General features: G+C 33.8%; 2 protein-coding genes across 3 annotated transcripts in view; one reads left to right on the top strand and one right to left on the bottom strand.

Moving 5' to 3' along the window:
* Positions 1–27,786, top strand: part of LOC149799146 (uncharacterized) — a 72,498-nt gene that overhangs the window by 26,423 nt on the left and 18,289 nt on the right. Inside the window, exons 4-9 of the mRNA XM_089958259.1 lie at positions 2,528–2,748; positions 9,295–9,478; positions 13,599–13,672; positions 18,557–18,995; positions 26,575–26,673; positions 27,147–27,164. Coding sequence (XP_089814385.1) covers positions 2,528–2,748; positions 9,295–9,478; positions 13,599–13,672; positions 18,557–18,995; positions 26,575–26,673; positions 27,147–27,164 — 1,035 coding nt within the window. The remainder of the gene's footprint in view (positions 1–2,527; positions 2,749–9,294; positions 9,479–13,598; positions 13,673–18,556; positions 18,996–26,574; positions 26,674–27,146; positions 27,165–27,786) is intronic.
* LOC149799147 (uncharacterized) lies at positions 20,873–23,724 on the bottom strand. Of its 2 annotated transcripts, none has more exons than XM_089958262.1 (2): positions 23,578–23,724; positions 20,873–21,589 (listed from the first exon to the last, which is right to left on the bottom strand). In XM_089958262.1, the coding sequence occupies exon 2, from the start codon at positions 21,185–21,187 to the stop codon at positions 20,957–20,959; it is 231 nt and encodes a 76-aa protein (XP_089814388.1). In that variant the 5' UTR covers positions 21,188–21,589; positions 23,578–23,724; the 3' UTR covers positions 20,873–20,956. The 2 variants fall into 2 exon arrangements, with proteins under 2 accessions (XP_089814388.1, XP_089814387.1); XM_089958261.1 differs by lacking the exon at positions 23,578–23,724 and adding an exon at positions 23,399–23,569.

The following is a 27,786-nucleotide window of genomic DNA, read 5'->3' as shown; positions in this document are numbered from 1 at the left end:
CAAAACTTTTAAAACGTGCAAACCTACCAAATGGATTCATATAAACAACCATACTGTCTTTTATTTATATTTTTAAAAAAATACAGATAGTCATACTGTCCAAAATACTTAATTTTTAGCATTCTACCTTGTGAAAGTTTTCATGGTGCAAAAGTTTTTTATCAGTAGTCAAAACTTTAAAAGAATCCTTGGTTAACCCCACTTTTAGATTCTGGTTGAGACACTACATACAGCAAGGAAAATCAATTCCAAATAACTTCCACACACACATGAAAATGAAAATATATCTGTTGTAGAAAAAACAAAAACAAATCGAAATATGACAAAATTAAAAAGGATGCACACAAGAAATCACGCGGACAGTCTTTAAGTTGATAGTTTATTATAGTAATATTTGAAACTGTAATAGATATAATTACTTTCAAACACATATTGACCACAATAACAACACACAAAAATTATGACAAAATTATACCTCTCATATATTTTTCAATTTTATTTTCAAACTTTTTTAAAAAAAAATTATATTTAAAGATGTGCATTTTTTAAGATTTTTTAAAATGCAGTTTCAAGAATAAGATTTATATTCTTATTAACAAAATAATTCAGAACTGCATGTTATAATAATAAAGTTTTTACATTGCCTTTGCCATCTCGTTAATATCTGTTGTGGGTTTCCTGCAAATAAAATGCTAATGAAAACCAAAAGGTGAAGAGTGACTCGGCTTGCATAGTTAATACTCATTCCAGGGCCACAAATTTGAGTCATATATGGCATTAGTTTCATTTCCCATTTTTGTTGTGTTTTCTTTGATTTGAATTTTAGTACTTACTGAAATCTATTTTTTTCATACATTTCTTAATCAATTAATGAATGCTATTGACCAGTTGATGATGTCAGGATCTCAAAACAAGACGTTGATAGGCCCTGAAAAGTAATAAAATTAGGACAGTTGATGATGTCGGGATCTCAAATTTAAACAAGCCATTGATAGGCCCAGAAAAGTAATAAAATTGGAACAGTTGGTGATATTTTCATGGTATAAGGAGTTGGTATAGGCAAAGCTTCATCTAAAGTGCACTAGAAACTGATTGGAACTGAAATGAGTCTTTGGAATTTACCAGCATGTAAAAGTTCCAAGGGTCACATGACTGTTCATATGCAATCACATTGCAGAAAATGTGGTCACTTCGTAACATTTAGAATTATATGCATGTAGATACTTGTATGGATTGGTAGATAAGCAAAGCTTCATCTAAAGTGCACTAGAAACTGATTGGAACTGAAATGAGTCTTTGGAATTTTACCATTGTGTAAAAATTCCAAGGGTCACATGACTGTTCATATACAATCACATTGTAGAAAATGTGGTCACTTTGTAACATTTGGAATTATATGCATGTTGTTTGGATTGGTAGATAAGGGTTTTGGAAATATATTGACAGAAAGATGTTAGGTTAGCTGAACAAATTAAACAACTAAAAAAAATAACCATGTAAACTAAATTTTAAATTTAAATTTTGTTTTTATTTCATCATTTACATTTCCACTGAAAATTCTCATATAGTTTTAATACCAATCCAGTAAGAAAATCCATAACTTAGTGAAGTGAATTTATGATTAGTATGTTTTTGGGGGGGAGGTGTTGTATCAACACATGCCTGTTTACATTTTCACACATCACCTTGAAATCAGTGACATGCATCAAAATGGTATATTTATTCATTTGCCAAATACTTTGCATCAGCCCCCTGTAATTAGGATGTAAGCAATAATAGATGATAAACATCTCATGTGGGTGCTACGTTATTGGTACATCATTTATGATTTTAATGAAATTTACTTGTGGGTAACTAATCATCAGAGATTATCGATGCCTCTCATTTCCAAACTTACCTGTGAAAGAAGCCTTTAAAGTTAATTAATTATTATCTGTCAGTCATCCTGTCATAAATAAAATTGATTTTTGACGAGCTGATTGTTCTCAGTCATCAGGCTCTCTCTGATCATGGATAGGTTAGGATGTAAGAGTTACCCAATCCTGTATATGTACAAATATTACCAGTAAAATATAATTATTTATTCTCCATATGTCAAAAGTTGTTTGGAATAGTTGCCATTGACTTCAAGATGGAAAATTGACAGGATATGATGTCAAATAAAGGATGAAAGAAACTTGTCAGTTAAATAATGGAAAAATGCAATAAATGGTTACCAAAGGCACTGATAAATGTACTGTGGCAAGATAATGTAAAATCTCAAGAACATAAAGCATTGTTTACTTGTTCATGGGCAAGAACCTTGAGCTTGCCGGAGCCAAATATGATTTTGTCCCAGACATTATTCCAGTAGATTTTTAAAGCCCCGTTACTGGTATCAATTTAATTTAAATGATCGTGTTTTCATGTGATTTCTAGGTTGTGTCTTTATTTACTTATTTTATTGTTTAGTGGATTCAGCATTAAATGTTTTGATTGTTTAACAGTACATACTGCCATTACGTACAGATATACTTTACTTAAACAGAGCTTAGATGTGTTCTTGAAAACCATCAGTCTGGGAACCAAAAGCTTGCTACGACTTCTACCAGGTTCTTCATTCTCATACCCTCAGATTGTAGAGTCAGTGACATTTGTAGCGGTGCACAAATTTCACATGTGGAAAAGATTTTAGTGGATACAGTTATACATGCTGGGAAGAAAAGAGATCAGTGGGTGAACATTTACAGTATTACTGAGGGAGAAACGGTAAGATTATACTATATATAAATACAACATCTTCAATCATTATAGGTTGGAATGAGTATTTCAGCTTTCTCTATCTCTCTATTATAACAAAATGAGTCTTTTAAGAAGAGTTGGTTAGGTAAGCCAGATGGCTGATAATTTTGGAAAGACATGATTAGAGCCTAAAAGACCAAGACAGTCATCATTAACAACTTTTTATTCATCTTGTTGACCGTGTATTATTTACCTTTGATTGAACCCTATTTTATTTACCTTTGATTGAACCCTATTTTATTTACCTTTGATTGAACCCTATTTTATTTACCTTTGATTGAACCCTATTTTATTTACCTTTGATTGAACCCCATCTTATTTACCTTTGATTGAACCCCATCTTATTTACCTTTGATTGAACCCTATTTTATTTACCTTTGATTGAACCCTATTTTATTTACCTTTGATTGAACCCCATCTTGTTTACCTTTGATTGAACCCCATCTTGTTTACCTTTGATTGAACCCCATCTTGTTTACCTTTGATTGAACCCCATCTTATTTACCTTTGATTGAACCCTATTTTATTTACCTTTGATTGAACCCCATCTTATTTACCTTTGATTGAACCCCATCTTATTTACCTTTGATTGAACCCTATTTTATTTACCTTTGATTGAACCCCATCTTGTTTACCTTTGATTGAACCCCATCTTATTTACCTTTGATTGAACCCTATTTTATTTACCTTTGATTGAATATTAGAGCTGAATATTCGGTAAGACAACATTTGTTTTATCAGATCATTAAAATGTTGTTAGGGTTCCACTAGAATCTTTTTCTTTGATTTTTGGGATGACTGCTTACATACTGTTGCTCAAAGAATTTTTTTTTCACATATAGGCCCAGAGCTAGTGACTTAAGAAGGTCACAAACACTGACTCCAATTTCCATTGGCCCAAAATTGCCCTAAATTTTATTTGCTATTTTTTTTTATCACACAGGGTGTTGTTGTTGCTCTGTTCATTAGCATCTGAAGTGTATTGCTTCATACAGTTTCTTTTTAGACTTTTGATGTTGTCCATTTGTGCCGCTGTTTGTATTTAAGCAGTTTTGATCGCTCCAACAAACTGTTAAAATTCTGAAAAATGACAAAATCTTTCAAACATACTGCATTTTCTCATGTTCATGAACTAAAATATTTTGCTATTTGTCACACCTTTGTATGTTATCTTTAAACAGTTTCATCTCTGCATACAATACTAAAGGAAAAACTACTTTTATGATGTACAGCATTGCAAACAAATAGACACAATGGTCTTAAAAATGCCACATTATGCATTTTTCTTTGCATAAAAATTTTGGTCCAAGAGTCCATCACCAGAAAATAGAAAGACCCTGTTAATGAAAGTAAACACTATTTCAAAGTGATCTACAGGTGGCCTAAATAATAAAACACCAAAAACATGTTTCAAAAATATCTACATTTCCTATAAATTTAACTGAAAAATGATTTCAGTTTTCTCAGACTTTTAAGGGGAGATAATCCAAAAGAATCTGGATCTCGAAATTTAAATATTGTTTTGAATAATAAAAACCAAAATACTTATTTTTCTTAATACAAGCATAAAAAGATGCATGTTCCAGTTCACTCGGTTCAGTTTAGAAAATGTGTACTAAATAATATACATTGCAGCATTTTGTGAAATATTTTACAAAAACAGAAAGACAATTTTCTAGAATAATAAAGATTAAAAATACAACAACAAAAAAGAATAGCTGTCCAGATACCAGTCTTGCTTAATATCTGATACAGTGTCAAACTAGAAAGATAAAAGCTCAGTGCCTGAAAAAGCCTAAAACAAAACATGACCAATGTAAGATAAATTGACAGACAAGTGTAACAATACATGGCCTTACACATTATCTGACTGAAAGTTTCAGGATTTTTCTCATGTCTAATGGCTCCTCATCTGAAAAATTCCACAAATGCTTTTAAATTGTCTCACCAACTTTACATGCAGTGTGCTACTTAGATGATTTCGACACAAGAGGTTGTGACATGTCTAATGTCTCTGATGAGTGCCACTCATGCTCTGAATCTTTTTTACTAACTTTACATGCACTGTGGTACTTGGATGATTTTAACACAAGAGGTTGTGACTTATTTAATGTCTCCTCATCAGATGAACTTAGTCACTTTCACCTGCAGGATTTACACCATCGATATTTCCCAGTGTGTTCAGGTCTAACTTTTAATTCTGAATTATAATTTGCTTCATGCATGAAATTTGTTGGGACCTTGACATACTAGTAAATCCTTTCATGCAATCAAGATTTTCAACATGACACAATCTACTGACTGACCTCCACATTCGAATTTGGTCCAATTGTTGTCATTTGTTCATATTTTTCAAAGCTCTGTGGTCTCTACACAAGTGTGTTCTTGCTTCTAAAATTTGCTCCTTCTGTTTTCGTTCATGTTCCACTCGCATTAGCCGATGTTTTTTAATTTTAGCATCCCTCTCGACCTTCCCTTCCTGAAATCTTAATGGACATTCTTCTTTCTTGGAAGCACTATTTTCGAATTTAAAAACGAAATCATAGTATCCTCTTCTGTATTTCTGTGAAATGCTTGTGACGCCTGTTGTACAAAGCATGAGGAGCCATGCCTTCTATCAGAGAATTTGTAAAATGACAAAGCGATATTGTTTTAATTTCATACCATAATGACCCACAAGTAGATTTTTTCTTGACAGTGAGGCTATAGGCTTCAAAGATTTTGGCAGTATGGACAAGGCAAAGAAATTGTCCTGTTGTGAGATTCTTAAAATAATCCAAAGTTCCAGATGACATAGGTGGATCAAGTGTGAGCAAATTTTCCAAAGACTGAAATGGCCAGTTTGGAATTGGATGACACGAGTCTTCAAACCGAATATCACCCTCTAGCAACAATAGTTGTGCATACATATCTGAATGATAATTTAGCTGAAAAATTAGTTCACCTGTATGGAATTAGTAAATATAAATTTTTACCATTAACATGTTTAAAGTGTCCTTTGAGTTTTGTCAATAAATGAATTTATGAATGTATAAAATTTATGTCGATATTCATATGTTTCTTCATTTTCATAAGGGCTTTAACATTATTTTAGCAATTTAAGCAAAAATTAGGGACAGGGTTGGGAAGAAATGCCAAGTCCTTATAATTATTATAATTGTAATTGCTCTAAATACAATGACGTTTTCAATTTTGTTTATATCATACTCACTAAAACTTCATTAATAAACCAGTAATGCTTGCTAACACGTATTATTACCGTGAATTTAGATAAAAGCAGAGGGGTGGGGGGCTGCAAAATGCCATCAAACCTTCAAATACTGAAATTGGTATATATACCGGGTTTTAAAACTACAGTAGTCTCCCTCTTATAAGGCCACCCCTATTGCAGCAAGGAAGTGGCCGTATAATGAGGGTGGCCTTTCTAGGGAGAATGGCAAATGTGAATAGTAAATACATATGAAGAAAGTCACAAGTACATTTAATTCTTAAACATTTAATATTTTCATTAAAAAATCACATGCATGTTGTGAAATAAATGTAAAACAAACTGTTTCATCATTTTCAAAAGAATGTTATGAATAACCATTGATATAGTTTTAAAACTGTCTTTATAATTATGTTACAGATCAAATCATGTCACTTTGTTAGTAACAGTCTAAAAAACAAACCAGTCTCATCACAATTAAAAATATCCTTGTTGTCATATCCCCTGCATATATCGTTTTGTCTTTTTTTCCAATCTTCGACAACTTCATTATTAACATCAGCTGATTCTCCACTAAGGACAGAACACTTAATATTGTGTCGCACTTTAAATCTGTGCAACCATCCGTTACTTGCAGTAAAGTCATATCCCAATTCAACTGACAAAATTGATGCTTTTTCTTGTCATTCAAATCAGGATACAAGCATATCCTGGCTCAAACAATCTTCCTTTCCCCATCCATTTCACCTTCCCACTTCTGCAGAATTGTTTTCTTATCTTTCACGATATTGTTTATCTGAGTCTTTCCGACATTAGTTTTCTGCAAGGATCCTAGACCCCCCCCACCTCTCAGTCAGTTGAATTACTTTCACTTTCTCTTCGAAACTGAGAATTTTTCTTTTCCTCGATGACATGTTGATCTTTTTGCAGCAAGTTATTTATGTTGCCAACTACAATACTGATAAAACAATTTTTTTATGCATCTAAACAAATTGCCATGTGTTTTTAAAGGAAGTGATCTTGTCATGTGATTCGTTAGTTGCAGTCTGGTACCCTATTGTTTTTATACATTTCTTTACACTAAGTGAGAGAAGCCAAAACGGCTTTAATATGTACCATTAACATCACGCAGATTTGACCTCACGGCTGTTAGGATTTGTAATTTTGACAATTATTGTCAGTAGTAATAGCCACTAATTATCAAAGTGAACAAGCTCAACATCTTACTAAGGGAAGCCATAAAGGCTATCAAACCATTTTCCTGCTGAACTGTGTATTGTACATCAATGCTGCCACTTCTCAGCCATTACTACTGTTCAATAATTGTAATCTTAACAATTATCAGAGTGACTAAACCAGACATCTTATGATAACACAGCAGTAAGGCTAATTGGATTACATGTACTTACCCTTTTTTTATGGATTAAAATTTGAGTCTTTCTTGGCTTTATGGAATAAATGTGGCTTTTCTTGAGGCATAAATGATATAATATTAACCTTTGTGGTACATGTACTTTAGTCAACACTTCTTTCAGTAACGAAAACCTGACATCAGGAAACAGAAATACTGGTTCTGGATACATATTAAAATAAAATGTGGCCGCTTGTGAGGGGTAAATTTTATATTATTGCACTAATATGCTGGTCGCGTTAGCCGGGTGGCCTTTCGTGAGGGGTTCTTTTGAACACAAACTTGTCAGTGCCAACGGATTCTGGCCGTAAGGAGCGGGTGGCCGCTGGTCAGGGGGGCCATTCAAGAGGGTGACTACTGTATAAACTAATGAATAACTGATTATATTAATTAAATTGACAGTAAATATCAATAAAATAACACAAAATAGAAGAATATTTATTCAGATTGATTATTCATGGTTATGTTAATTTATTGTGAAACATGTATTGCATATTCCCAGTAAAGTCACATCCCCAATTAAAGTTTAGAAACAACAACGTTTTTATTAACATAATCTTAAAGAGTTGTACAAATTGTTTCCATTAAAACTAACACACCTCCATGCACAGAGCAAATCAAATTGTCTGTTGTTTAAGAAATGTGAAGCTTCAATATCATTCATTCGCAGGTCACTGACCCGGCTGCAATGGACAGTCGTAGTGACTGAAAACAGATGAGTACTTATTTCAAACTCGTCCTAATTTCTTTATTTTTAAAGAGAAAATGATAAAATTTTCAAAAGATAAAGAATGGAAAGAGAGCAAGATGGTGGTGAAATGATTCTTTTGATGTTTCATGGGAAACTTATCAAAATTAAAGGTTAATTATTGGATTTTCACTGACCTGCCACTGATTACATATTATGATATCCATGGGCCTTTCTACCATTCATGTCACGACAAGAATGGTTAAATAAAAATTGTATACTTCGCAGAGCACATTTTCATATGTACAAATTTTGTACAATTAGCACCCTGACGGCATCTCTGCTTAAGTACTTACCACATCTTATGACTTTCCCCTGAAGTCTCTCAGTTGCTCTGCCAATATATCCTGTTGTCATGCAGAGAATAAGCTACATTGGTTTCTGATTGCTGGTTATTTTTTAACCTGGAGTGGAACAAGCATTAACCATAAATGAGAATTTAATGTAACATTTCAACGTGCAACACACTAGTAGCATAGTTTTCAAATTGATTAGATGAGTTACAATTCAAAAAAGTAGAAACTTTGCATGAAAGTGGTTGTTGTTGTTGGTTTTAACGCCATTTTTCAGCACACGATAGGCTATGCATTTGTGCATTTCATCAGTACGATCAAAGTTTTCAAACTGTTTTTTGACAGGCATGATGATTGCCTCACTTAGAATACAGGAGCGGCTAGATCTGAAATTAGATAGTACCTGATATTGGACTGTTGGATGTTTTGTGCACATCATGTACTCATCCAGAGAGAGAAAGAGAGAGAGGAATAAATAATACTGAGACACAAATAAAGCCTACGAAACACTAAGGGAAAGACAACAAATATTGTATTAAATGTATGACCTATAAATTGATATTTATGAAGGAACATTTGTATTGCAATTTACAATATTGGTCTTTATTTATCCATTATACTTAGTATTCACAAAAAGTGCCAATATTACATTGACTTTAATGGGAATAACTGTATGTTCCATGCAGTGTACTTCTTTTTTTATTAATCTGATATAAGGAAAATAGTACAAGGGATTTACTTGTAGCAGGTCAATAATTAGTGGATTTGCATTTTTTTTTAAAAATGTAATGAAAATCTACATAAAGATCCATAACAAATTGATTAGATGAATTATGTCTTTGTTGTTTTACAGGTATACTACTTTGTGGCAGAAATTCCATACGTCCTGAACACTATTTCTATGATGCATGCATCAAAAATAGTAGATGTGGACCTCCCCTTTGAAGTTGACAGATTTTTGTGGACACTGCAGAGTGTGCTTACGCATCGTGTACATGAGAACTGTAAAGACACATTCCATGTCATTAAATACAAAGGTAAAAGATACATGTTGTTCCACCTGAGACACTAAAAAAAACTGATTTGTAGTTACGTTGGAAAATAATCTGGTTTAATCAGTTTTCAGCTGGTCTGTCCCAAGCTTAATGTGACCATTTCAGTGTGTGTATTGCTATGCTTGAGTTCCATGATGTTCACCCGCTATATCTTGAGTAGATGCAATCACTTGGACATAAAGAATTTCAAATAGGTTGCATGTCTTTATTTGATATGTAGTCTCATGTGTGTCACTTTCAAGACAGAAGGGCAGGAAGTTAACATGACAAATGATTGAAACATCTTTTATTAGTTATAGATCATAAAATGCATGAAAATGTATAATTTTAAGGTAGGTTAATCTTCACTTACATGCATTCAGATCCTAATAGAGAAATGACTTTTAACATTTCAGTTTAGATTGCTACTTATACCCATTTCAGGGCAGGTAGATTGATACTCATAATTATTTCAGGGCAGGTTGGTTAATACTCATACTCATTTTAGGGAAGGTAGAGTAGTAATCATACTCCTTTCAGGGCAGATTGGTACTCATACTCATTTCAGGACAGGTAGATTAGTACCTATTTCAGGGAAGGTAGAGTAATAATGATACTCATTTCAGGGCAGATTGATACACATACTCATACTTATTTCAGGACAGGGAGATTAATACTTGTACCCCTTTTATGGAAGGTAGAGTAATAATCATACTTATTTCAGGGCAGATTGATACTCATACTTATTTCAGGACAGGTAGATTAATACTCATGCTCATTTCAGGGCATATAGATTAATACTTGTACTCCTTTTAGGGAATTTAGATTAATAATTATACTCATATCAGGGCAGGTAGATTAATATTCCTACTCATTTCAGGGCTGGTAGATTAATACTTGTACTAATTTCCATGGCAGGTAGATTAATACTTATACCCATTTCAGGGAAGGTAGATTAATACTCATTCTCATTTCCAGGGCAGGTAGATTATTACTCATACTCATTTCCAGGCAGGTAGATTAATACTGATACTCATTTCAGGGCAGGTAGATTAATATTCATACTCATTTCAAGGCAGGTTGATTGATATTCTTACTCATTTCAGGGCAGTTAGATTAATATTCATACTCATTTCAGGGCTGGTAGATTAATACTTGTACTAATTTCCATGGCAGGTAGATTAATACTCGTACTGATTTCCAGGCAGGTAGATTAATACTTGTACCCATTTCAGGGCAGGTAGATTAATACTGATTCTCATTTCCAGGGCAGGTAGATTAATACTTATACTCATTTCAAGGCAGGTAGATTAATGTTCATACTCATTTCAAGGCAGGTAGATTAATGTTCATACTCATTTCAAGGCAGGTAGATTAATGTTCATACTCATTTCAGGGCAGGTAGATTAATGTTCATACTCATTTTAAGGAAGGCAGATTGATACTCATACTCATTTTAAGGAAGGTAGACTGATACTCATACTCATTTTAAGGAAGGTAGACTGATACTCATACTCATTTTAAGGAAGGTAGATTGATACTCCTAACAGTTTCAGCAAGTTTCAGATATGTAAATATGAGATTGCACTACTTTTAATGAGCACATTTTCCTTTGTCATTTAAAAAAAATGCTGACATTAGTGTACTTAAAATCTGGAGATTTTGGCTGCTTGTGAGGGAACAATTTTCACCATCTTTTTCAGAAGTTGATTTATTTATATTCATAGTTAAACTTAAGGCTTGTGGAACATTAAATGTAAATTCTGTGCCTTCTAAGAATTCTTTATAGAAATCTGGTGTGGATTTTTGTTTTTTAAAAATTACCAGCAATAATTGATGTTATAGCAAGACAAGTGCCTATTTGATGGCATATAATGGGAATAATATATATCTGAAGATATAATTGGTGACTTGTGTTGTGGACAATGCTTCAAGTAGTGGTTTTGCATTAATATTTTCTTTATATTTGGTAGTTCTTTGAATAATGTTTAAACAAGTAGCACACAATCTATTTCACTATAGGTTTCCAAGGCATCAGTCACATGTATTTTTTTCTGTTATTGATTGAGATAGCTGTGTTTTTGTAAAGTTTGTATTTTTTCCTGTAATCTTGATCTTTTGATCCATATTCCAAAACCCACATGACATCCCCCATTTTATAATTTCTAGACGACTTTGTAACTTGCAGATTAAGAGTCTTGTTGATGACTTTGGTATACAGCTTTGTTTTAATGTAACCCGTATTTAATAATACAACTGTTTACAATTTTGATCCCAAAATTCAAACTTGGAAATATATTTTTGCTTTTCAATTCCTGACTTACTGGAATAGATTAATTATGGTTAACAAGTACTGTAGTGGGTTGATCTGTGAGACAAAAACATGAAAATGTCTCTAGGGCATGTGAGGTTAAAACAATACTTGTTACGCGTGCTAAAACAGATTAGGGATGACAAAAAGGCTAATCTCTCAAATCTTTGCAACGTACAAAAGATATAGTCTTAATCACATAATTAAGACTAATACTTTTCGTCTGCATACATGATCAGTAGGACATTGTTTTTTTTTAAAAATTGAATATTGGACTTTATTTACCAGGCACATGGCTTCTGTTTTATGTTTTGCTGATATAGACTGACAAAGCATTATTCAAAAGGTCCATTTTACTCAATAACTTACTCTGTAGTTTTAGATCTTATACCCTGATTAAAATATTTAGTAATTGCCAAGGAAGAGCTTTATTTCACTTTGGCACAAGAAATGGAATCATTAACACAATCAGCATCAGTTAAAAATAGAAAAAAAACCACAATGCTCCACACCTTCAAGCAATTCTCTTGAGCTGTGAACATTATGAATCATATAGAGTATTTATACATTGTCGAGTATCATTCCTAATTCTAATGGTTTTGTAGTAATAAAAGTATCATTTATCTGGTGTTTCTTGTGATAAGGACTATATTTCTATGTGGAACAACTGTATTTATTCATTTGACATGGTATAATTTTCATAAGTAATGCATATTGTTCAGCTAGTTCTTTATTTGTTACATGTACGTTTATTTTTTGTTTTTAAAAAATGGCAGCTTTCTTAATTTTGTGAAACTCATAACACACACAGAGACTGATGCACTCATAATTACATTTTCTCTCTTTCATCACATAAGCACAATGAAAGACTTCTTTTCACATCAGCAAAAACCCCAGTAAAATGAAAGTTTTTCAAAATGACCAAAAATGATGGTTCCCAAGGGTTTTCGGTTTTGATGGGTTTCACTATATCACATGATGAATGTAACCAGATGTCAAATTATTTCCTTTTGCAGTGTGGACTGTCTAGGGCTGTCACATGTATTGATAGTTTTATTTACAAGCACCCACATTTTATTTTCATGTTTTATTTTATTGATGTCTACTGTTATTTTTTATATATTGCATTGTTAAAATACAGCTATTAACATTGTGAAAGAGACATTTACAGTGTATCCCCTAGGGGTGCAAGATTATGAGGTAAAGCTCCCCTTGGTATGACAACTGAGGTTCTGAGTAAAAAAAAAAATTGATATCAAAACGGGGGATCAAATTAAAAATATAGGGATCTCTTAAGCACAGTTGAGAGTAAAGGAAAACACTGTTTAATAGAGTGGCATCATTAGTGTATATGTTTAATGTGTGATATTACATGCATTATAGATGAGGTTTATAAATATATTCATATTAAAAATATCAATATTTTGCAATGTGACTAAGTGGTCATATAGGAAAATAGGTGGATGATACAAGTGCTTGTCACCCACTTGGATTAAATATACATCACTATGCCTACAGCTTGTGGTATACCAGTATAAGACTCCAGGCAGATAATATGCATCTATATCAAAAGACTAACAGTCTGTGTAAACATCAAAAATATTATATATGTACATAATAAGAGTTTTTGTTTTCTTTTAAAACTTTGATAATGAAATGAAGCAACAATTGGTCAGAATATTATAAAATCTGTGATGTATACATGTAGAGAAAGAAGGTTGTAACAGGGTTTTCCATGTTGTTTCAATATGTTTCTATATTTGTGTGTTCTTTAATAGGTTTCTGTATTGTATCCTTTCTTATGCATTCCAGAGGGAACACTTGCAGATATCATTTTGAATCAAATCAAGAAGGATATATCTGGAACACAGGGCATGAATACAGGAGTAAGTTTTAATGATAGATTATAATATTTGCACTGCTGGATATTGTGGGCCAAACCAAAGTACATTTGGGTGATGTTGCAGACGACATGTGAAATGATCAACAATGCGTGTCTCTGTACATTTTACCTTATCAGTCACAAAGTATGTAAAGTTCATACAATTTGATGTTGACTTTTGAATGTTTAGTTAAAATTTATACTTTGATAAATGCTCAAAAATGATTCTTTAGCCCTTGTAGTTCCAATTTTCCACCTTTCTGTCATCATATCAGAGGATTCCATTCGCAAAACATCTGAGTTTTGAAGGCATGTAGTTTTCAGTTTTTTAGCCAGTTCAGATTGAACCAAATACCTAGTCCATCAGTCCACATTATTTATTGTCCATATGGAACCAGGTGTATCTACTATCCTTGGCAAAATACCTTGCCTGTAACAAAAAAAGCAAGGGTTAAAGAGGGTTACCGTGATTGCTTACTGATCTCTGATCCACTTGATTTGACCATGACCTGAAATAAAAGTAGATTGAAAACAATGCCAAAGCAAAAAATTTGTAAGTTAATAAAGGTACATTTTCTCATCAAGTATGCCAGGTGCATTGTTTGGTTGCAGGGGTGAGTGTTCAGGTGCAGAAAAAATATGCAGTTTGAACCTATAATTAGAGTTGTCTTGGTATGCCAAATTCATGCTAAGTTGCCAGGGGGGAGGGAGTGTTGTCTTTGTTGTTGTGATGTTGTCAGGACCTGATAAAGGCAAAGCTTGATTAGAAAAACACCAGAAACGGATTGGAACCAAAAGTATTCCTCAGAATTTAATGATGTGTCAATATCTCCTGGTCAGTATTACATGACTGTTTATAGTCAGCCACATGCCAGAAAATGCAATCAGTTCATAACAGTCAGAATTGTTCAATAATAAATTGTATTGCAAAATTAAAATGATTATAAATTGTGGGAAGAGAAATCTTTTTCTTACAATTTTATGATTGAATTGACCATCCTATGCATTATATGAAGTGGCATGATTGCACATTATGCTGTAATGTGATAGACCAACTGTGGCATTATGTTACTTGTATCCCAACGTAGTCATTTAGGTGCCTTTACTGACCTTAAATAAAATATTAATTGCTGTTCTGAAATTTAATTCTAAAGTGATTTTACCAGAGTCTGTTTATTCCTGATTATTGTGAAATCTGCACCATGGTTGTCATCACAAAACATCTAGATGAAAATTATCAATCTCTATGGACTTTGTACAGTGGCAGACTGGCGCTGAATTGAGTCAAAAAAAGCTGATGTACGGTTTAATCATTACCAGTGATGGGGTAGTTCAGATTCTGTTCCAAGCAGTGCTTTCACAGTGATAGCAGTGGATTCAGTCTAGTTAATATTAGATCAGTTTTGTTTGCCTCGTCTAGTAGTGTTGACATACTTTAACCTTGATTTTGTAATTTGTATTGCTCACGTTGTTTATTTAATGACCTTGATTTTGTAATTTGTATTTCTCACATTTATTAATTGATCCTCCATGGAATATTTATTGATGAAGAAGAATTTAACGTGAATATTTTCCATTTAAAGGCACATCTAATAAAATTCTAAAAATGACACCTATAGCTGGTAACGAATGCCCATATGACTTGTATTTTAAACAAACTGGTTGGTCCTGCATGTTCATGGCATCATCCAGTCAGTGCATGACGGTATCTAATACATGGATATAGGATCATCTCATGAAGTGTATTTGTACTGCACGCCATGGCTGGTTATTTATTAAATACATCATGGAGGAGTATAGTCCGAGTTTCCTCTGACCCTTGCCACCCCATTTTTGATATTTGGACATTCATGTTGGGGTGTAAGGTCAGAGTCCACTGCCTATTGAAAAGTTGGAATTCGCCGTCGCCATTTGGTGCCGGCTTAGGGTAGCCGCTTACTACCCAGTCTAGCAAACTTTAACAACCTTTCATTGAGATATACCTGAATGAAATTGACAGTAATATGATTTATTTTCTCAGACATTGTGAGTATAGCATTTGTTATATCTTTAATCAGCTGACAGACTAGCCAAAACTTTAGCGTTTATGAAATTTGACCTGGAACTAATTTTTTGCATTCCATGTCACATGACTACACAAATCTTGCAACCTACATGTCAATGACATCAGAGGTTCAATAGTCACGTGATATCAACAGTAAACCGTTTCCAAAGTTTTTGTACATAGAATTCGAAAATATTAAAAGTCATGTAATGTTTGTATTAAATATAATGCACACTTAATTTTCAACATATTGATTATGCGAACAATGATCAGAAATTTGTCTGTATCGCAGCAAGGTGGAGAAAACCAGATTCATCCAGTACTTAGCAAGTGTCAGCAATTTAATTTGTTGGTATCACATGACTATGTTGGTATCATTGACCTGTGCTCTCCGCTTGGTAAATCTGTTTTTTTCCCAAGTTACTGCAACATTAACGGGTTTCTGGTCATTGTTTTCAGAATAAATATTTTGAGAAGTTTATGTTCTTTTATTTCTATAAATATTACATGACTTCCATTGATATGTACGATATATTTTCTTGCAGCAACAGTAGAAATGGTTTATTGTTGATATCATGTGACTTCTTGAACTCTGTTGTTATTGACATGTAGATCGCAAGATTTGTGTAGTCATGTGACTATGAATGCAAATGACAAGTTCCAGGTCAAATTTCATCAACGCTATAGTTTCGGCTAGTCTGTCAGTGGATTAAAGACATAATGAATGCTATACTCTCAATTTCTGAGAAAAAAAAACATTCCTATCGATTTCATACAGGTATATCTCTATATGAAAGGTCGTTAAAGTTTGCTAGGCTGGCATGTAAGTGGCTACCCTATGCCGACACCAAATGGTGGTGGTGAATTCCAACTTTTCGATAGGCAGTGGACGATGACCCTACACCCCAATATAAATGTCCAAATATATAAAATGGGGTGGCAAGGGTTGGAGGAAACTCAGACTAGGAGGAGTATAAGCTGTATAGCTCAACGTGGTCAAGGTGGTCCAACATCTTCAAGGTGGTCCAACATCTTCAAGGTGGTCCAATATCTTCATGGTGGTCAAATATCTTCAACACTATGGGCCACTTGGACCAAAACTGTAAGGTTTGTGGATCATACATGATATTTGTTATAGTACTCTTACAATAATTTTATAACTGACCACAAAACTATTCCCCACTGGCCACATTTGGTCCATGGGACTGTACCCTGCACCACTCTGATATAGCTTATTTATGCTTTATATTATTTATTATACCTTATAAAAAGTAACCGCATTAATAATTGGCACCCATAATGTCATGTATCAGGGAACAAAACACCATGTGTCACATGCATGATTGTGCCTCACCTGATCATGTTTCCTAGTCATGTATAATTTAATATAATAAACAATTTATTGCCCTAGTTTGGGGGGAGATATGAAAATTTGTTAACGTTCAACAGTTGGGCTTCACTGTCATGAAATAATACGTATCATGACTTCCTATAAAAAATGCAGTGCATGCTATGATCCATTACATTTTCCACTCATTGTTTGTTGTCAAACACTTTTTGGGTGCTGTAAAAACTAAACAGGACCTAGTAAGTTTGTTGCCGCATGCATCATGGTTGCGTGGTTTCCAGTGCTTGTTTTAATAAATTACATTTTTCATCCTGATTTGGGTTGGGTGTCTCTTAGTCAGGTGTTAAATGGGAATGAATTTTTTTTAATGAAATCATTGACCTTGAATGTGTGTAATATGCATATTTATTTATATTGGGATATATTGTTACATGTCTAGGCTCAAATAAACAGTAACACAGAAAGAGTGAAAACAACAAGCTTTTCAAAATTTAACAAACAATTTATTTTCCTGGAAAATTCAGTAAAAATGAAAAAAGGAGAAGACCTTACGGTTTCAAGAATCAAATCCAAAAATAATCTAAGAATAATCCACGAATTAAATTACAAAAGTCCTAGTAATAAATGTTCTAATAATTTCAAATTCGAATCCTAATGTAAAATCCAAGATGGATGACAGTGACATATGCTGTAGTCAGTACTGTGCTTATCTACAGTTCTTTGTAGAAATACAAATAATGGCATTCCGGTATTGGAAATTAAACTTGTAAACAATGTCTTTCCAAAATTTGTGTAAGCACTCTTCAAATATTTCCAGAGAATAAAGAATTAATCCTTTTGAAATCCAAATGGTCTGAAGATAATTAACTCAAAATCTGGCAACAACAAAGAAAACAACTTGATACCAAGTGTAAAAGCCCGAAAACTGAGAAATCTCTCCCAAAACAAAGGTTATATTGTTTCATAAGACGCAGTTTCAAAATTCCCCCAAGTTGTGAAATCAGAAAGGGGGGGGTCATGTGATCATGTTTATATCATGTACACAGAATATGGCCTTGATTAGACCAATAATTTTCTCTAAGAAATAAAAAAAAATAAAAAAAAGTTATTTACATCATAAATGTAATCCAATCATGACCTTGGAAACAACCAATCATTTTAAAATAAAATAGAACTTTGTTTACTAATTTTGAATCAAGGTCAGAATTTAGATCAACACCTGGTGTTTATGAAAAGAATGATTCAGGTCAACCAATTTTCTGGAAAATATCATCTCCAGTGAATAAATTTTACATTATAATAGCTTATAATAGAATAAAAAATTTAAAACTGACAAACAAATTAAAATAAATACATATTAAATCAGATATACATAACAATATATATATATATATATATATATATATATATATATATATATATATATATATATATATATATACATACATACATACATACATGCATACATACATACTCCTTTTACTCCTTTACTGCAGTCTGCCATGACTCCACATGCTGCCCTTGCTGAACAGAGTTACCAGTTTGATGCAGCAATAGTCTTTAATGAACATGTTCAGAAGGATGAAAAAATTGCACAAAAAATTCAGGAGGATCAAACAATTGCTCTAGAAATTGAAAATGCTTTGAGAAGGAGAAACATCAGCATAGAGTCTGGCAGGCCAGGTGAACCTCATTTTAAATTCCTGGAAAGAGCACGCTGGAAAATCTTCATTCTATCTAAAGAGTCCTTTAACGACATGCTTTTAAAGCCTAAGTGCATCATGGCCCTGACCGACAGCATCCAGAAGGACAAAATAGGAGTGATTCCTGTATTGAATGGGATAACTGTGGATGAGATTCCTGAATTCATGAGCTGGATCTCATGTGTGTCAACAACTGACCAACACACCAGTTGTCTGCTTAATATCATCACAGGTAGGTAAAATGAAATTGGGTTAATTATACGTGAATTTTTTTTAATGTTATCTATATTTTAAGGTAATTTCTTAGGAAATTTGCAAAGATAGGACTTGTTTGTAGTTAATCCGTCTATCTTGCAATATATTTAAATTCCAGAGATATTTTTAACAAACTTTATCATTCAGGAATTGGAAAGAAATAATCAGTTAAGCAAAGTAAATTTTGATAATGAAACAACTGCACTTTTTCATGATCCAGAAATAATTTTGCAACTTTAGTGAAACATAAGTATAATGCTGAAAAATCCATTCTTGTGGTGAGACTGAAATAAACTTTGATAGAAAAAAATATACCTTTTATTTTTGGTAAATAATTTGGATATGGTTCATTATAGGACTACCTAAGCAAAAGTTTGTATGTTAGCTTCCTACAATGTCATGGGTTCCATGGCATTGTCATATTAGAAGTTTTTGGTATTTTAATGGCCTTGCCCCATTTTCTCAAACAGAATCTATATCTTCTTAAAGTTAGTATCATTCTGAAAAAATCAGTTAACTAGTTTGTCATGTTGTACTGTTCAGTGATGTTATAAAGAGTCAGATCACATGAGTACCATATTTGTCAAGAACCTGCAAGAGATTGAATCTGTTGTAGCAAAAGAGTCAAAATGTAAAGTATGGATGATTTTTGTTCTTTTTGTGGCTTTCACAATTGACAGGTGTTGATTTGAAAACTTTGTTTTACATGATTTGGAGTTGTTTAAACAGTCTGAGGTTGACATGTACTTTCATGCCCATGTTGGTCGTCCATTTGCAGTGGACAGCACAGTTGGCAGTATGGGTGCCATTGAAGTAGCATCCATTTTCAAATTGATTTACAACATATACATCAAGTTCCCAAGATTATGACATCTACATGGCATCTGTTTATTGATCATTTCCCGCAGTCATCTGATTTAATATGGAAATTAAATGCATTTTATTGCAGAGCAAAGAATAAAAAATACCAGTAGACATATAATATCTTGAAGGTCACTTTTGTATTTACTTATTCGCTGATCACAAACTTTAAGACCCAAGATACCATGGCATTTTGATATAATGTGTTGTATCAGTCGTGTGGATTGTAAAGTTTTTCACAGGATGAATTCAGTTTGTAATTTCTAACTTGTTGTTATTAAAGAATTTGTTTGAAGAAAAAGAATTGACGCTTACTGGCTTGAATTGGGAGTGGTACCGTAAGACATTGAAAATAATTAGACACTAGTTTACATATTTAAACCACAGTTGCTATGTTTTTCATCAGATATGTGAAAATAAATAAACAGGAAATTGTGGCTTGATAACTTGAGTATGTCTCAAGCAGCATGTAAAATCAACCAAAAATGCTGCAAGCTCACAGGACCAGTAACCTGAAAATGCACATGGTGCTGTCTGTAACCTAGCTGGTCCCACGTTTCATCATACAAAAGGCAAAATGTAGTAGGTCACAACAGTGGTAAATGCAGGTAGACAGGAATATCAGCCCTAAGTAGGTTGTTGTTGGTTTTGTTGTGGTGTTTAACACCATTTTTCAGCACAAGATAGGCTATACATGGCAGCCAGTATAAATGGTAGAGGAAGAACTCGGGGGAAAACCCTGGAAAGAACCACTGACCCATGAGAAGCTACTGGCAAGCTTTCTCACATTCCTACTCTGGCCAAACCGAAGACTTGAACCCATGGCAGTGATCCGCAACGGCGATTGCTTTAGACCACTCGGCTACTCAGGGCCCCACCTAAGTAGGTTTTCTGTTTCATGTGTAAAAGGAAAAACAAATAAACACATGATATTTATATCATATATCAATTGTGTAAATTTTCTTCAGTTCAGCATAACATTCACAAAGATACTTTTATAAGCAGGGTCAAAATTTTAATAAATTCAGCAATACATCAACAACAATGTTACTGTTTATTCCACTTTTTAGAAGTAGGTCAGTTTCTGCTACTGTCAAGTTGATCCAGATCCATGAGGTTGGGTATATCAGAATCTGTTGTTGCCATTGATGACCAGTCTGAGTCATAGTGAGAATAAGAATCAGAATCTGTTGCTGCCATTGATGACCAGTCTGAGTCATAGTGAGAATAAGAATCAGAATCTGTTGCTGCCATTGATGACCAGTCTGAGTCATAGTGAGAATAAGAATCAGAATCTGTTGCTGCCATTGATGACCAGTCTGAATCATAGTGAGAATAAGAATCAGAATCCTCATCAAATGACTTGTCATTAAATGACTTGTCCTCAGTGACAGAATCAAAACTGGGCCCATCGTCCAGTGATTAGGCAATGGTACAGCTGCCCATAAACAGATGTGTATTGCTGGAGCTGCATCGGATGCATCCACATTGTCAGAATGCAGCTGAATTGCTAATATCATTGTTATGGTTTTAGCAAGCATACTATTTTTGTATTCAGTCTTTATTTGCTTCATTTGAGAGAAGTGTTTCTCATGCATGGCACTACTAGCTGGTGGAGAAAGGATTAGATCCATCAGACTCCAAATGTTGGGGCACTGGTCTTTGTAATTGAGCTTTATGTCTGTTCATGCCGTGTCCTTGACCTTGTGACTGAAATTTCAGAAAACAAAATCACTGGCTAATGTTATTATTGATGCATATGCCTTCAGCCCAGTAGTACGGAAACATTTCATTTAAATCTGAAGAGTTTATAAATGCTTTGAAAAATAAAATTATATTTAACAGCCTCATATACTGTTATAGTTTGATGAACTTAATAAAAGTATAATTTGTCAAGCTGGTTTTATAATACATTATAAAATACATGTATCTCATATGCTATTTACAATACATTATAAAATACACGTATCTCGTAATATGCTATTTATAATACATTATAAAATACATGTATCTCATAATATGATATTTATAATACATTATAAAATACATGAATCTCATAATATGCTATTTATAATACATTATAAAATACATGTATCTCATAATACGCTATTTATAATACATTATAAAATACATGTATCTCATAATATGCTATTTGAACCAAAATGCTATATTTCCTGTATGATCTGATGTGCACTTGCTTATTGTACAGAGCAGTTCTGAGAAATGCCCATTGAACCTTTGCAATGTCTAGCTTAATTCCCTGGGCCTTATTGAACCTTTGCAAGGTCTGGCTTAATTTCCTGGGCCTTATTGAACCACTGCAAGGTCTGGCTTAATTCCCTGGGCCTTATTGAACCTTTGCAAGGTCTGGCTTAATTCCCTGGGCCTTATTGAACCTTTGCAACGTCTGGCTTAATTCCCTGGGCCTCATTGAACCTTTGCAAGGTCTGGCTTAATTCCCTGGGCCTCATTGAACCTCTGCAATGTCTGGCTTAATTCCCTGGGCCTTATTGAACCTTTGCAAGGTCTGGCTTAATTCCCTGGGCCTTATTGAACCTTTACAACGTCTGGCTTAATTCCCTGGGCCTCATTAAACCATTGCAAGGTCTGGCTTAATTCCCTGGGCCTCATTGAACCTCTGCAATGTCTGGCTTAATTCCCTGGGCCTTATTGAACCTTTGCAAGGTCTGGCTTAATTCCCTGGGCCTTATTGAACCTTTGCAAGGTCTGGCTTAATTCCCTGGGCCTCATTGAACCTCTGCAATGTCTGGCTTAATTCCCTGGGCCTTATTGAACCTTTGCAACGTCTGGCTTAATTCCCTGGGCCTCACTGAACCTTTGCAAGGTCTGGCTTAATTCCTTGGGCCTCATTGAACCTCTGCAAGGTCTGGCCTAATTCCCAGGGCCTTAAGAGCGATTTCAAAGTGCTTGACTAGGATGACAACACTGTCATCACCAAAGTCTTGGAATAGACATGGTGAGAGAAAATATCACTTCAAGAAAAGAAAAAAGTGTTCAACAGTCAGCAGAGTTTATTGTTGTCAGTACAAGTGAATACATAAGCTTACTTGGCAGTAGACAAGTGAATACATAAGCTTACTTGGCAGTAGACATGTGAGTACATAAGCTTACTTGGCAGTAGACAAGTGAATACATAAGCTTACTTGGCAGTAGACAAACGAATACATAAGCTTACTTGCCAGTAGACAAGTGAATACATAAGCTTACTTGCCAGTAGACAAGTTTGTTTTTTGCATAGATTAAATCAACAGGGGACAGGAAAGAAGTTTAAAGGTTCATATAAAAAGCACCAGTTCTAATTTAATGTTAGTACTTGTAATATTCAGATTGACATTTAAGACTGATTAAGATGAGCAGATTACTGAAGTTAGAATAGTTGCTTAATTAAAGTGTAAATAAAATTCAGCACTATGTTTGATATTAGTAAATATTCAAATTATAATTGAACTTGTTGATAAATTTGTTAATAATTTTAAGTTTTGACCTTTTTATGATTACATTTTTAAACATTGGGAATAACATCCCTGTTACTAATAAAGCCTGATCTGCCAACACTACTGAAAAAATCGGGAGAATCCCGATTTTTTGCCCTATCTCCCGATTCCCCGACTTTTAAGAAAAATTCCCGATTTTTCAACTCTTTGAGAAAAAAATCTGTATTTGGTTTTTTTTTTTACAGAAATATCATTTTCCGTTTTCCTGTTTCTGTATCTAGTTTTTCTCTGGCTGGTATGTTTCTTAGGGTTTCTGGACGTTTTGCCCCATGGACGTTTCGGCCCAAGACATTTCGCCCCACTTCAATGGACATTTCGCCCCACATGGTACATGGACGTTTCGCCCCATGGAAGTTTCGGGCCAGGACATTTCGCCCCACATTAATGGAAATATCGGACATTTATAGAAATTCATCAGCATTACACCACGTTCTTCATTTTACTTTAAAATGATCAAAAATATAATTAAGTGTCCCTTTTGATCTGAATTCTTTGGCATTATTCTAAATAGTTAAAGAGACGGCCTACTCCAGTCGGGAGAAATACAATTAAATAAAGTATGGACCCTCACTCGACTACAGCCTGTCTCAATATAATGGTAATGCGAGAAACGACACACATCATCAAACATACAAAACAATATGGTTTGTTTGTCGTTTAAATATAATACACCGTTTATTCGCCCAAATTCCAAATTAAATTTAAAATAAAAATCCCAAATTAAATTTAAAATAATAAAACAATGACAAATTATCATTGGATGGATTGTATCCAGTAAGAAAATATAATAATAAAACATGGATAATTTGATTTAGTGGCTGTCCCTTCCTCTAGCCAAGGTCAACTTGAAATTATGGGGAGGGATTTCGAGTAAGCTGACAAAATCCGGACTAGGATGAACAACCCTATAGATTACACCAGGGAAATAGATAAATACCCCGACAAAATTTTGAAATTTTTTTTTCAAAAATCTTTTATAAAGTAAACAAACGACATACCTTTGGGGAAAACATACACATATAAAACAAATTTATTTTTTTTATAAGTAGGGGTGCATGTGTCTGGTGCCATAAAAAAAAAGTTCTGGCGTTCACTATTGCTCCTAGCAAGTGTTAATAGGACTTAATTACAGCCAGGTAACTTCTTTGATCTTCATATTTAAATAATCTACTAAATGTGGTATCAAGGTAATTAAGCTGCAGCTAGGGTTTTGAGTAAGTCGTGTAAGCTTTTATGAAAAGGAAATTACAATTTAGCACAGATGTTATGGTGTTCACTAATAACAAAAACAATAACATATAAATAAACAACGTTTGATCTTAGTATATCAAAATCTGAGTTTTAGGATTAAAATTATGATTCTTCAAGTGCACTGTCCGACAGATCGTTTGGTATGGAAGCTCGTGCACGTGTTTGCATGGAAACTTATCAGTGGCTCTATAAATTGCAGTCTTTCCTTTTCTTGGTACTAGTTGTTTAAATATCACGTAAATCAATAGATCGAACAATGTCTTCGTGCATTTACTGCAGAAAACCAGTTATCCGTCGTCAGCAAGCCATAGATTGCGATATTTACGGCCTATGGCAACACAGAGCATGTGGAAATACTGGTAAGTTTATTTATTTATTTATTTCTACATCATATTACGATCATTCCGTAATTGAACGGGCATAACAAAATAAATACATTTTTTATAATATTGACTGTTAGAATTATAAAGCCCCCTTTTAAGTTGTGTCTAATTTACGCTCGCTGATTGGGTAAACGAACAGCATGATTGATAAGTGGCGATATGCCAATTTCCTACAAACGGTAAATGTGGTTTTCATCAGTTTGTGTAACAGCGAAAATAAAAGTACTGCCGTATAGAAAATGATCACTGTAAACGATAGATTAATTTTCTGATCAGTCTTATTACATAAATGAAGGGGAAAAAAAAGGAAAATAGTGTCTGATATAACGGCACGTTGATTGTAATTGAAATGGATGAGAGTGATGGGATTATGGGGCATGAAATTAAATCTTAACGGTAGGCTCCTAAAGTAAAATGAAGACAATGGTGTAATGCTTGTGAATTTCTATAAATGTCAGATATTTCGATTGATGTGGGGCGAAATGTCCTGGGCCGAAACGTCCATGGGGCGAAACGTCCATGTACCATGTGGGACGAAATGTCCATTGAAATGGGGCGAAATGTCCATTGAAGTGGGGCGAAATGTCCTGGGCCGAAACGTCCATGGGGTGAAACGTCCATAATCCGTTTCTTAGTACTTTACCACATCCGGTTTGATTTCCGGTTTTCATCCGCCAGTACATAGTGATTGTACTTCAGTATGGTTCTCTTTATCCGACCCTATCAGCAAATCACAGCAACATGTGTAGAAGTTTCTCAGCAAAAAGCGAAAAAAAAAAAAAAAAAAAAAAGAAGAAAAGGAAGTAAATGATGAATTTTCACATGCCAGGAAAAAGAGGCCTATCATGCAATCTGCCAGTGTTGCTTACGACATCTCTCAATATGATGTAATGGTCAAGATGAAATTAATATACAGTGCAAGCGTTGCAGATGTGTATAAACAATCTTAGTATTGTTTAAGGACATGGCCTTTTTCTCCAGCCGAATGGAAGAAATCGGCACTGGTGATCTGCATAGATAGTTTCAGCTTTACCAAGTCTACTATTTAGACGCAGAATTGAATGTGGAAAGAGCAGTTCATCAGTGGGTTGCTCTCAGGAAGAAAGAAAATAAAAGGATGGATCTGGCCAGCTGTTGTTTCCAACCCTTGGGAGAGTAATACTATCAATATTTTTTCAATACCGCATAGCAACAGCAATGCTGAAAGAGCATTCTCAATGGTCGGAAGAAAAGGAAAAAACCCCCCAAAGACAGTACTAGCCAAAGAGCCAGCCTGTCGACATCAACCCTGGAAGCTATTCTTGTTAGCAAATTTGGCACCCAAGGACAAATAAATGAACTTTTGCAGCTGCAACATACAAAAGACTGAAATGGCAAAAGTAGACATCTTTATCATGATCTATACACCTTACTCTTGTACCTCCTGATTTTTCACCCTGCCTCCTGATTTTTAATGGTGATTTTACTGATATTTATATTTCCAGTGTTGGCTGTTCTGAGTAAAGCTAATGTGTTTTCACAGCTAGAATTTGTTCCTTTGTGACAGGGCAAGAGTTGCAAATGGACCACTGTCTTCCGCGAGGAAATATATCGACAGGTCTTATGTGGGCATATATTTACAACTATCTTCCCATTCAGCTCCTCAGTAAGTACCCTCTTTCATCATCTGACAAATCTCTTGGTAAGGTATGTCGAGATAATGACCTGCTTTATGTAATAAAGTTGCAAGTTACTTGTGTATTGAAAATCTGTAGGGTTTGAGAATAGTCATTTTTACAATCTGACAAAAAAGGGGTTATGTTTGTTGAAGACTGGTATAAATTCTTTTGAAAGTATGAACAGAATTTTTGTTAAAGAGATCCTAAAATTTTGTTTTATTATCTGCATCCTTTAGTAAAGACCAAAAAGTATCTTTGTATGCATTCTACCATTAAATTTTATAAAAGGAGGTCTTCATACAATTTTATATATAATCTTGCTAGGATAGGAAACAGATGAAAAAAGAAACTGCCATGTTATTGCATCATGTTAGTGTTTTCAACAAAATCAATACATTTAATTTGACCCTTTCTTTCATTGAGAGACTGGTAATAATATACATTTTGTAATTTTATTTAGACAAGGCTATGGGAAGTGGTAAGTACAATCTTTGATACATTATTAAAGGAACAATACTAGGGATTGTGCAACTAGATGTCCAGCTGTGGTACAGCCTGCACAGAGAGAGAGAGATGGGCATGCATAACTTGGATAATATGTATTGTGAGAAATCATTTACAGGCAGTATATCAGGAAATCATCTGGTTTCTTGAATAAAATCTTAAAAAGCTTTAAATATTTATAATTTAGAGCACATAGTTGGAATAATGCTTGACATAGAAGGCCAGTTGTTACAATTAAAAATAGGTAATTAAAATTTAGGACTAAAATCTTGTGTTTGATTTAGACCACTGTTGAACTCGAAAACTAATAATGAGATGCAAGTTTATGAATCTTTCCATGATTAATAAATAAGGATGGAAGTACTTTATTAAATAATGAAGATGGAATTTTACTTGATTAAATAATAATGATGGACTTACTGGATTAAATAATAAGGATGGACTTAACTGGATTAAATAATAAGGATGGAATTACTGGATTAAATGATAAGGATGGAATTGCTGGATTAAATAAGATGGAGTTACATGATTAAATAATAAGGATGGAATTACATGATCAAAATAATTTGAGGAAAAGTGAAAAGGACAAAATCGAT

This window comes from Sinohyriopsis cumingii, chromosome 5 (genome assembly GCF_028554795.1).
Source record: "Sinohyriopsis cumingii isolate HCF-2022 chromosome 5, ASM2855479v2, whole genome shotgun sequence".
In the NCBI taxonomy this organism is placed as follows: Eukaryota; Metazoa; Mollusca; class Bivalvia; order Unionida; family Unionidae; genus Sinohyriopsis; species Sinohyriopsis cumingii.
The sequence above is the reverse complement of the archived record's forward strand: the minus strand, read 5'-3'. Positions and strand labels throughout refer to the sequence as shown.